The 13,034-nt window shown below is 43.8% G+C and overlaps 1 protein-coding gene across 1 annotated transcript in view; it reads right to left on the bottom strand.

The window, feature by feature from the left end:
* The window catches only part of Stim2 (stromal interaction molecule 2), a 125,818-nt gene extending 119,270 nt beyond the window's left edge, over positions 1-6,548 (bottom strand). The window contains exon 1 of the mRNA XM_021162824.2: positions 6,050-6,548. Within this exon, the coding sequence (XP_021018483.1) occupies positions 6,050-6,398 (349 nt within the window). The 5' untranslated portion in view covers positions 6,399-6,548. The remainder of the gene's footprint in view (positions 1-6,049) is intronic.
* Positions 6,549-13,034: the final 6,486 nt, after the last annotated feature.

Here is a 13,034-nt window from a genome sequence, read left to right as displayed (position 1 = left end):
GACTTGAACCTCACACAGGAAACTCTAAGGGTGTTTTTGAAACAAATAATAGGCCAGTCCTCTGAAGACTGTTGCTCACAGAGGACACTGGAGCTCTCCAGACAGGAGAGAACATGCTAATCTGACAGTCACCCTGTAATACAGAAGAAACATGAATACGGGAACATAGACTGAAAGGCCGTATGTAAGCACAGTATCTTTAGCTATCAGGGTTTTGGTTCATCAGACAGTTAGCCGTATATCTGTGATGTTTTGTTGTTAACTATTTTGTGAATCATCATGGAAGCTAAATCATACACACAGATACTTAATTTTGAAGTGATAAATAGGCATACTTAAAAGGGAAAAAAAGATGTCATGTTTCTTCTGGGAGTTTTTAAAGGCTTGTACTAATTAAGTCATTCTAAGTGAGATTAAAAGATAACAGCCAGGCTCCTGTCTAACCTAAGAAAGAAACCAACTTTCTACAACTTGCTTTCAGAGAGAGCCACTGTACAACCTAAGCCCTCAGGTTCTCGCCTCCTGTACCGCTTGCTAACTGCCTCCTCCCCACCTTTGTCTGCTGACTTCCACCCACCCAGAACTCCCTTTCTCAAACACAGGTCACTCTCATGCTTAAATATCACAGTTCCTCACCCTCTTGATGACAGAAGACTCGGAGTTTATAAACTAAACTCTCAAGTTATTCAAAATGTCTTAGGATTTGCCCTAAAAAATTAAAATTTCATTCTCCCGAGTATGTACACATTTAGTATTTTATGTGTTTTCAATTATAAAATAAATTTTTCATTCCATTTTCCAAGTTAAGCAGCAAAATCAATGTGCCAAGAAATTTTTACCAAATTTTTCTGGTGGCTTCCCATATGACCTAGCTCACGGCTGAGAAATCCAATTTTAGATGCTCATTCCCTCTACACACACACTAGGCATAGCTCTGAAGACAATTACCCTCCTCCTTATTCTCACATTTGCCTCTCCTGAAGGCTCTTTCATTCACCTCTACAGGAAGTACACATACCTAGGTCTACCTCAAATTCTACAGACGCCTCTCTCTTCCCCCAAAGTTTGCACTCCATTATTATGCTAATCAACATTAGGTTCACAAATCTTGGGCAAGATGCCTGAGATCACAAGGCATCCATTTTCTCATAAAATACTTCTATGAAAGTAATGCTCTGACAGGGTTAGCCTCACATCTAAAGACACCGATTCATGGGAAGCAGTTAGCACACCATGGAACCTAGTAATAGTAGTTAATGGAACTGTTACTGTTACTCCCCAGCCTGTGCTAGTCTGAGTTCCCCACAAGCAGACTCGGGTTCTACTCTTCTTTTCTTTTTTTTTTTAATTTTTTTTTAATTAGATATTTTCTTCATTTACATTTTCAATGCTATCCCAAAAGTCCCCCATATCCTCCACCACCACCACCCCGGCTCCCCTACACACCCACTCCCACTTCTTGGCCCTGGTGTTCCCCTGTAATGAGGCATATAAAGTTTGCAAGACTAAGGGGCCTCTCTTTCCACTGATGGCCTAGTCGGCCATATTTTCCCATATCTTTCCCATATCCCATGTATCCCAGAGATACACTTACACTTTTGATACATATGCAGCTAGAGACAGGAGCTCCAGGGGGTACTGGTTAGTTCATATTGTTGTTCCACCATATATGTTGTTCCAGACCCCTTTAGCTCCTTGGGTGCTTTCTCTAGCTCCTTCATTGGGAGCCCTGTGATCCATCCAATAGCTGACTGTGACCATCCACTTCTGTGTTTGCTAGGCCCCGGCATAGTCTCACAAGAGCCAGCTATATCTGGGTCCTTTCAGCAAAATCTTGCTAGTGTATGCAATGGTGTCAGCTGTTGGAGGCTGGTTATGGGATGTTCTTCTTTTATTTGTTCATATTCCTAGTTCCCTATCTCTTCCGTGTATTTAGTAAGTGTTTAGTTGATAAAACTTGGCAAATTAAAAATAATCTCCTAGTTAGTTCCTAACTTGGTCCAAACTAATGAACATCAAAAGTGGCTTGTTAATTATTATTAGCTGCTATTTTAACATTCACTTAATCATGCTATAACTTAATTACTATATGCATAAATACATAACTGCAAGCATGATTCTGAACGTATTCACATCATATTAAAATGACTACCCAATATCCAAAATGGTTGGTACAGTTACGTATAAGTCTAAATTAATTAGCATTAACCCAAACAAAAATTAAACATCAGCAATTATCTCTGTTTAGACTTTTTGTATCAAAGAAAGCTAAATCTTAAACCCTCATTTCCAATCGGCACTTCTGAGTTCTTCTGTGCTCAGTGACCAGTGAGATCCTGAAAGTTTTATGAAGACTAGCAAGAAATGGGATGTTTCTAAACAAACTTACAGATAAGGTTAAACATGCAGAACAGATGAAGCTCAAACAGATGCAAACAGGTTCTTTAGTCCTGTGACTGACAATACAAGGTAAATACAGCAATAGCCAAAGACTGCAGAAGAAAACGAAATAGCAGGAAGGCATCAAAAGAAGGTTCTGGAAAACACAGTCTGCTGTCACAATGTAAACACCAGCATAGCATGACTCAACGTGGCATATGTACAGCACGCTCCAGCCAACCACTCGAAATGGCATTATTAAGGCAGTATCTACTGGATATGACTTAGGAGTGTGGAGTGAGTGACAATTAAAAGCTTGGATTAGTATTTTTCCAAGGATAACCTGAAAAATTCCCAACTAAATTAGTGAATGCCCCACGGCTTAAGCGGTTTAACACTTCTGGATAAAGCGGCCCTTCAAAATGTTATAATACTTTGAACTAAGAATAGTGGGGTTTGTTAAGATTTTAATACATCTAAAAGACATACCTTAAATTTTTCATTTTATACTCCTATAATATACCAAATAGGTGAAGTGATAAAATCTTAAGATAAAATATTTATATAAGCACTAAAGAATGTTACTGTAATTGATTCAAACTTATAGAGTATTTTAAAGCTAATGTTGGTTGTTTAAAAATTCTGAAACAATTATCTGTGTGTATATGTGTAAAAAAAAAAAAAACAGTGTTGTTATTCTACATATTTTCCCAACCTGAACTTTCTGCGAATACATATATATATATATATATATACATATATATATATATATATATATATATATATGCAGAGACAGAGAGTGAAGAGGCAGAAAGATAGCTTGCATACTTTTGCCCTTCCATGACTTCTTAGAAACAATTATTTCAATATTTTGATGAGCTCAACCACTCCCCTCTGGCTCAATCCATTGATGGTGTATATATTAAACAAAAAAGGTTTTCAAAAGTACTGATTTAAAATATACTCTGTCCACTTCCAGCTATCAATCCTTAATCTGAATTAGGTTTTAATCATGTGAATTACTTTTTTCACTAAAAATATATACATGCATATGCACGTATACAATTTAAATATTTTACTATGTAATATTATAAATATTGGTTCTATATTACTACGACATGTAAGACAATGGATCTATTGATTTTGATGGTATCATTGCCTATCTCTGCAAGAATACTTTTGTTGTTGTTGTTGTTCAAAACTAAGAACAAGCCAGACTTAAAGACAATTTGTTCTAAAAATACACCAACATAAGACCCTTGGAAGTAAGCTTCAATGTAAAGGTGTGTTCTAGACTGTTTTAATAAAAAGCAAAGGCCTCAAAAGCTCCTAACGGTTAAGTATTAAAAGCGCTAATCTGGGAAGGAAAACAGAGAGAATGGGGTCGCTGTCAGTTTATGAAACTATTAAACATGTCAACAGTGAGACAACCCCTTTCACAGGGAACCCCAGAGAAAAATTCTCTCACAGTTCTTTCACAAGTTTTCAGATTGCAAAATCCACATAAAATGTAATTCTCTCATATGCTCATGTCTGCATCTATCCATTAACACTGTCTGGAATGTAACAGGGTTTGCCTGTGGCTCCACTTCCTGAAGTGTGAAGTATCACCATCCATTTATGTACCAGATTTAATAAAACAAATGGAGCCATAAAAGAGAACTACCCACAAAAACTATTAAATGAGAAAGGGCCCTACAGAGGTCATACAATTCAAAGCATTTTTCAACACATTCTAATTTCACAAGTCATTTTTCAATCTACATTTCCCTAAACACCAGCCCTGCTGACTGTATTTTCATAAATTTATTAAAATTCTATTATTCAACTTAGATACTGAGCAGTTGTAAAATCTGAAACTTTAAGTGGAAATGTTTAATGTTTTAAAATTAATATTTGAACATAAGGGGAAAAATGAGATCTTTTATAAACAGAAATAATTCCGAGGTCAACATTTCAGCAAATTTACTGAAAAGCACTACAGCACAACTTCACTTTGTGTGATGATTTTTCCCACTAAGAATCACTGTGTCTTTTCAACTGTGCCATAAATAACTACAGAGAAAATTAAAAGGGTTACAGCTTATTAAAAGTCCATCTGCGCTGATTTCTTGATGTTCTCAGTATAACATACTTGCTTGAAGAGTCAATAAACACCAAAGTTCTAAATCACTTGCCTTTCTGTCAATCACATTTGTTAAGGCATTATGTAATCAAACATTTCTGCCAAAGGGGTGGGGGGACCCACACTACTGTACCATTTAGAAGCTAACGTTCCACTCCTAGAGGAGACAATAAGCCCTCAACCTACACTCCTATTTAACTAGTTTATCACTGTTCCCTTCCTCACTTGCCATATTCTTGTTAGAAAATAACTATTTGAGCATGAAACCACCCAATATATCCCTCCCTACATACTACGTCCCTAAAGATCATTCTATAATCCTTTATCCAAGGCAACCAGTGATGACTTGCCTGGTTCAACTGACCAGGGTCTGGTAAGTTTTTTGAGTACCTTGAATATGCTGATCATTTTGCTCTATACCCTCCAACTCTCAAAGTGCCTAACAACGCTTAACGATATCCTCCTTCTCTGTGCAACAGGAAATAGCCTGTCACAGAACTCAGAGGAAAGCTGCTATGATCTAAAGACTCCTGAACACTTTCCCGAGCAGCTGTTAGTAACTCCCAGACGCCTGTTGGGCTACCACTGCAGTTAAATTAACAGTGAATCATCTTATTCCTCTTTAATCCTGCTGTTCTTCCAGAAAACCTAGAGATCTACCTTAAAAATAAACAAAGCAGGAAGAAAAATAAGTTACTCTAGCTCCACCGCTTTGCCCCAGGAAATCATTTCAGGACCTTTCCATCACTGCTTAAACCACACCAGATCAGTTATATAAGACAATGAAGGCTTTAAAAGCATACAATTTTCTACTTAACCTTACCAAACATATTTGCAAGTTTTCAGTAAGTGCTAGAACGTTCTGTGTTTAAAAAAGATACTGGTGCACTCCATCAGAACTATGCTACCCAAATCCACGTCACAAATATCCTGCACTTGGTAAATTTTAGGTGTGTTTCTGGTTACCTGCTGCGCTTTCTGCACCCTTTGTCACCCAGTGATGCTCTCAAACAGCATATACTTTCCATCCCTTAAAGCGGCCTCGTACCCTCACAAAAACACACCAGACTTTGACGTTTCTTCATACTAACACGGAACCACTAGTGCCACTAGGTGCTGTGGCTCTCAAAGAATCTCTTCAGCAGCTTCCCCTGGGACAGGGCGCTCAGCCCGGCTCTCGATCGGTAAGAAGCTGCCAGCCGCCTTTGCAAAGGCAGCAGGGGCCAACTCCATACCGCATTGCTGCTACTGCTGCTGCTGCCGCCGCCTACTTTCTCCGGCGGCTTTGGGAAGAGGGGAAATGACCCCTACAGACCCCACTGGTCCCTTCGGCAGCACGAAAGAGAAACCACTGCATTGCTCAGCTGGGAAGCTCGCAGGAGCCCACTAAGGGCGAAGAAACCACAGTAGAGGCGCCAGTCAGTGGACTAGGTTGGCGTCCGAAGTGCGACGACCGGCGCCAAGGCAACCGCGAGGCGCCCTCTCGGGGGATGGGGTCCTGCCGGGAGTCCCGCCAAGCCTGCCCGTCGCCCGCACGGGCCTCACCTGTCAGCAGCGCCTGGCGCTCTCCCGCAGCCGCAGCCGAAGGAGACGCAGCCGCTCCGGCCGATCCCGACGCGCGCCGCCCGCGGAGGTGCCGGGGCACCAGGTCGCATCCGTCCGCCACGCCGGCCACCAACAACCCGAAGAGCAGCATTGCTGCCCAGCGCCGCCGGAGAGGGCGGCCCGAGGCCCGGCCGGGTGCCGCGGCGGGAGGAGCGCTCACAGGAGCCGCCGGCCACTCGCTCGCCGCCAGCTGCCCGGGGCCCCGCCGCCTCGGAAGCGGACTCCCGCCGGGTGCTAACCCGCTCCCTTCACCGGCGGCCCGCGGAGCTCGGCTCGCCGCCGCGTTCATTGGTTCCGGTTATTTTAAAAAAAAAAAAAAAAAGTGGGGGAGCGCAGTGGTACGGCGTCTTCCGACCCAGCGCGACACCCGCGCAGCTGCCGCGGCGACACCGGGATCCGCTGCTCTGGCGCGGCCAAGCCCCAGCCCAGCGCCCGCGCCGCCGCCGCGGCGCATCCCCCCGCCCCCTCCGGCCCGCGCCCGCCGTAGTACCACGCTCGGCCGGGCCACCTCCCTCCCCTCACACACTCGCTCTCATACCAATCCCCCGCCTCCCTCAGCCCCGCCACGGCGCAGGCGCGACGCCGCGGCACTGCGCGTGCGTGGTCGTGGGCCCCGCCCCTAGAGGCGTTCCCAGACCGATAGGCGGGGCGTGGGACAGCCGCCCAGGCTGTGCTTCAGGAGCCAGAGAAGCTGAGCGGGAGGAAGGAGTGAGTCTCGCCCACGCTGTGATCGGATGATGGGCAGCCTGGAGACCTGGATAAAGCGTGTCGACGTCGCAGATCCTCTGAGTGCTTTAACCCCGTGGGTCAGAAAAAACCTTGCAGTGGGAAACAGCGGCCTCCCCTAACTTGGATGTTGGTGGGGGTTACCAGTTGCCAGCTTTGTAGAAGCGGAGGGAAACCCAGCCTAGCTTTGTATTTACTTGACAAACATTTGGCAAAGCGCTTACCTTGTGCCAGAGTGCTAGGGATTTCTCTAAGCAATTTATGGTGGCATAGTGTAACTCATCCTTCTCATCGCCATTTTACAAGTGACGAAATCCAAGCCCTGAAATGTTAAAATAGCTTAACCAACCCACCGGCCCATAGCTAATAAATGGACATGGCCCGATTTATCAACTACTGAATGGAAATGTTCAAATAATGTGCTCTAGCTTCTTACTATTCTCCGTGCTGACATTGAAGGCAGCCACCGCCACTTATCTGCCAAACCACCACTTCTATAGACTCTGCCAGCTGAACAGGTTGCCTCAACTACAACATGGACTTGACCGGTTTGCTTATCTGCAATGAAGCAGAGTTTTGTGGATGCTCTTGCAATTCTGCTCCAGATCCAATTGATCTAAAAGGGGAAAAGAACCGAAATCTATTTCTTCAAGTAAATGCTACCATTGCAATGGGACTGTGTTGTTGTCATTGTTGTTTGCTGTTTTTTTATTTTGTTTCAATTGTGGTGGGAGTCCTCAGGATGTGACCCAGGTGAATGGCACTCAGAGGCAAGCTACACACCTCAGAGACCCATATCAAAGCATTTCTTCAGAAAACCTTTGAAATGTAAAAGGAGGTGTTGAACACACACACACATATTTAAGATCTCGAAGCTACGATTGTTAAGAACATAGATCTGACTACTGTTGGATTTTGTTGCTGGTTTGCAGTTTAGTTTAGTTTGTTCCAGAAGTCAAGAAGTCAAATACATAGCAATTCCTTAGGAAGTTTGACCAAAGGAACGTCGGATAGTGGAAGAGGAAGATGCACACTGCAGAAAAGAATCAGGAATAATAACAAGGCTAATCAACCACAATTAATTCTTGACATACTTCTTAGGGGCATTATGTTGGAGGGTGAGGCCGTTCCTTACCGGGCAACAGTAAGATTCTATTTTGCTTGCTGAAAGGCAGTGAAGTCTTGTGTTTGCTGAGTAGACAGAACTGCTAGGCACCGGATAACCAGGAAGTAAACACGTTCCTTTCCTACTCTACAGGAGGCATCATTTAATTCATTAGTATTTACTGAACATCTAATATATGCCGAGCAAAGTATTATACGGTGGAGTATTATATTCAGCAGACTAAGAAACACTTGGAAATGTCAAATAAGTCAGAACTTGAAAATTGCTAACAGTCCTTTCCTAGGGAACTTTACCATCTTGGACAGGAGATACAATTTTTGTCTATTACCTTATGGATTCTTACAAGGTTATGACTCGGAATTATTTCCTACCGTGGGTAGTACAAACTGTGTTACAGCAATAACAATATAAAACCAGGAAAAACTAGCAATCCACTGGGCCCGAGCTTCTTTAAACAAAGATGGCATAGGATTTCTTTCAAACACAGGGCACACTGAGACACAATAGTGGATTTGGAATCATAAATGTTTATTTCTCTCTAGTGGGGCCACAGGTAAGGCACCAGCATTCACCATAGAGGCCTCCCTCAGATAGACACGGGCTAGAATAAACCCTCTATCTTATAGATCTGTTTTATGGGTACCAACGTTTCTGGCTGCGCAGCCGTGGTGCACACTGTTACTCAGGGGCACATTGTTCCGGTGCATCATAGCATAGACCTAGGGAACAGGCAAGAGCAAGTCCATTACTTTGACAAAAAAAAAATTCCATCCGTAGAATTAGATACAGAATTACACTTGCAAAGTGTACACATAAACACAAGACTTGAGGGGGTGATAATCACGTCCTCTGCCCAGGTTCCCTTTCCTTTCCCTGGTAATTTAGAGCTTCCTGCCTGGTGTTTCTCATGCCAAATTCCATCAAAATCTTCCAGGAACCCCTTTCCCTTGATGGCCACCCTACTCCTACAGCCCAGCCCCCTCCTTTAAAGTCCAAATCTCACAACTTGCCGTATATCTTCAGAATGTGTTCATGGTCTTATTTTAACACAGTCTTGACTTCGTGTCTGATGGGCAGCTTTGAACTTTGTTATCAGACCAACCTCGTAGAAACCTCAACTCCGGCTCTTCAGTGTGACGCGTAGGCAAGTTAATTAGGAACCCAATTAATTATACCTGCACCACAGAATTATTGGTGGAGTGGAAAAAATAGTAACAAAGAAAGCCTTCCCTGGGTGCCTGACACCCAGGTGCTTTGTACTTAGTGACTCTGGCCTCAGGCTCTGGGCGTGTATGCTAAAGGTGCTCCTAGGTTAGGATTAAACGCATCTCACTTTGCCTAGGCTTTTCGATTCTGCAGATGAACCCAACTCTCAGTGCACGCCCAAAGCAAAAGAACTGCACTGGCTCCTCCCCATCTCTGGAGCAAACCCTCAACATCCTCTATCCTTGCTCCCCCACAGCCCGCACAGCCTGCTTCAGGTTCCAACTAGGAGAACCGGATCTCCGCTTGCGAGCTCAGGAGCCTCCCCGCAGCAGCGCGCATGCCCACGGACTTGGCGGCCGCCACAGGTGCGCGACTCTGGCACAGAGCGCGCCCGGGTTCCGTGGGCGGACCGTCCGCGCGCGCCCGACACCCGGGTGATGACATCACCGCGTGGGCGGGCGCAGTGGCTCTAGGAGGGAGCGCTGTGGGCGTGGGGCGGGATGAAAGTATCACCCAGGGGAATTCCGACTGAGGTCGGGCCTGCCCACAGCTTCCCCAGCCTGACTGTGACCCCAAGGAGTGCGGGGGTTCTTGCCACATCAGGGTAGAGGAGCACCGTGGACAACTGCTCTTTGCTTGCCCTTCTTAGATAGCTTCTGGCGAAATGCAAGAAAGAGTCCTCTTTGGGGAAACCGGGTTATGAACTGGGCCATTTTCATAGCTTCCCAGGAAATTAAGGTCCTGAGAACTTTGAAATACTCAAAGTGATAACAGCTAATAGGGTTTCAAGATAGAAGCAATGAAAGTTAGCAAATATGGTATAGTCTTCAAGTCGTGCAGTACATTAAAGCACTAAAAGGACTGGGGCCGGGTGTGTGTGGGGGAGGGGCGGAAGAGTAAGGAAAGTTGTTCACTTGTAAGCAAGCCACTTGCTACCTCTATCCAGTATGAACAGGTTATGCCTCACCCAGTTTCCTGAGGGTGCGAAAACCTGTGCATCTTTCTCTGGGGAGCAGAGAAAGGAAGCTTTTCTAAAGCCAGCCCACAAAAGAAAGTCAAATCTACCCACCAGAGTCAAGTAGATCGGTGTTTTGTGACTAATCAAAGTAAGTGTCCTCTGTTACTGGTTAATTTGAAGTGTTGTGGGAGAGATGTTGATATCTCTGATAAGTGCTAATGCCTGTGGTAGGAACGGTATTGGCGTTTCCTGTATGAGTGAAACTGGATGAAGAGAAAAGTAAAAAGGTCATAGCTGAAAATTACCAGATTCAAATAATGGTGCAAGCTAGAATGCCAGCGCTTCAGACGGTGGGTGGGGCAATTATGCAAGAGATAACACAAGACTAGCACTCTCACAAGTGTATCTGATAGCAGGTGAGACCGGAAAAAGTAACTGATGAGGTGCAAAAGTATTTATGTAAAATGCTAGGAGGCATGCTTCTGGGTGCAGTTGTCGGCGCACACCAAGAATACAGGAATGGGAGGTAGAGAGTGAAGATTGAGAAATCCAAGGTACACGAAAGTCAGACAGACACAGACAGACACAGAGACAGAGAGAGAAAAAGACAAGAGACAGACACAGAGAGACCGAGCATCTAATTCACAGGCTGATTCTTAATTTGCATAAAAGGCTGAGAAGATTGGATTGGTAAAATGTAAACATTAGGCAAAGAATCCTGTGGGTCGAGGGTACCAATCATGTTCCTAGCGTGAGGGCTGGAGAAGTAACTGAGTGGTGGAGTGTGTGTTTCTCGTGCACAGGCTCTGGTTTCAATCCCCCACGACATATACACACATACACTGAGTTTCTAATGCACCAAAATTTGCTCAAGAAAAAAATTAGTCAAGTCACAGGCTGCAAAACAACATATCAAAATTAAAACAACAAAGTACTGGTTAATAAATTAAGGGAACAACCCCATTTTAATGGCACCAAGAATTAAATAGAATATTTACTAGTAACCAAGGATATGAAAGACCTCTACACTGCAAACTGTCTAATGCTTCTCAAACAACATATGAGGGCACAGTTAAGTGGAAAGACAGCCTGTGCGGTGAGAAGGCTAAAATATCGCCACGCCCCACAGAGATCTACAGACTTACTGAAATTGTTACCAAAGTTCCAGCTTTTTTTTTTCTCAGAAACAGAAAAAAACAACTCTAAAATTTGTATGGAACCAAGGCAGAAGCCAAATGGCTAAAGCAACCTTGTACAAAAAGAGCAAATCTAAAACCAAAGCCTTCCTTGATTATAATATGTATTTGAAAACTCATGTGATCAAAATGCATAATGCTGCCATCAAAACAGGCATATTAACCCAGTGGGACCGACAGGAAGCCTAGAAGTAAATCCAACTGGTGATTGTCAATGGATTGCCAGCAAGTATCAGGAACACACAAATGGGGGAGAATGGTCTGCTTAATTGGTGGTGTTGAAAATGTGGATTTCCACGCGCAGAAGAACGAAAGTAGCCCATTATCTCACATCAGAATGAAACTACCTCAAAGTGGATAAGAGACAGGCTGAAGAGATGGCTAATGGATAATATACTGCTTTAAGATCTGGCTCCCAGCACCCATGTGGCAGCTTATAATCACGTGTAACTCCAGTTCCAGAGGATCAGATCGCCCTCTCTGTCCTCTGTAGTCATCTGTACACATGTAGTACACATGAACTCATACAAGTATACACACCTACACATAAAAATAATAAAACTTTAATGGCCAAAGATTCAAAATGAAAATAAAGATGGCATAAGACTGAAAAGAGGCAGAAAAGGGGCTAACCACAATTTGCAATAAAAACCACCAGTGTTCCCAGGAAGGACTTTGGAGCCCCCTGTGTTTTGAAACAACGCAAAAGGTTGGGAGAAATATGAAGTTCCCGGAATCCATCATCTAAACACTCCTAAAGGAGTCACAAATCCCCCACACTCTCCATTTCCTTCTACTTTTCTCTCCTGGCACCAGAGAAGCCAGATCCCAGAGCAGTCGCAACATTAGCCACGCATGAGCTGAGCCAGCAAGTGAATGGGAGCCAACACTCCTCCCCAGCTGTCCACCTGCAGCCTGTCGCTTCCCAGCACAGCCTACCACTTTTGTAACAAAAAGTATAGCTCAGGGGAAAATGACTAGAGATCTAAAACATAGGAAAGGCGTCATTAGGACATGTCCCAAAGTGACACGATGGACCTGGAACTCGTAGAGTGTTACAACATTCTGGTCACGGTCACCAGAGAGATCCTAAAGTTCAACGAGCCTTGCTCCAAACATAACAGAAGCATTGATTTCTATGTCGCGACCTAAGATTCCCAAGCGTTAATAGTAGCTTCAAGGGGGCTAGAGAGATGGTTCAGAGGTTACGAGCACTTACTGCTCTTCCAAAGGTCCTGAGTTCAATTCCTAGCAACCATATGATGGCTCACAACCATCTGTAATGTTACCCGATATCCTCTTCTGGTGTGTCTGAAGATAGCTACAGTGTACTCATATACATAAAATAAATTAATTAATTAAAACAACAACAACAACAAAGTAGGGCTGGAGAGATGGCTCAGCGGTTAAGAGCACTGACTGCTCTTCCAGAGGTCCCGAGTTCAATTCCCAGCAACCACATGGTGACTCACAACCATCTGTAATAAGATCTGGTTCCCTTTTCTAGTGTGTCTGAAGACAGGACCAATGAACTCACATATATATAATAAATAATTTTTTTAAAAAAAGCAGCAACAAATAGAGAGCAAATGAAGAGAGACACAGAGACATAATTCAACATGTTGATAATTGGATAACCATAAACTTAAAAGGACATATAGGAGGAAAGATCTATTTGGCCCATGATTTCAGAAGTTTCTGTTCATGGTAAGC

This window comes from Mus caroli, unplaced genomic scaffold (genome assembly GCF_978045245.1).
Source record: "Mus caroli unplaced genomic scaffold, Mus_caroli_1 scaffold_4, whole genome shotgun sequence".
Lineage (NCBI taxonomy): Eukaryota > Metazoa > Chordata > Mammalia > Rodentia > Muridae > Mus > Mus caroli.
This window is presented reverse-complemented; position numbering and strand designations above follow the sequence as displayed.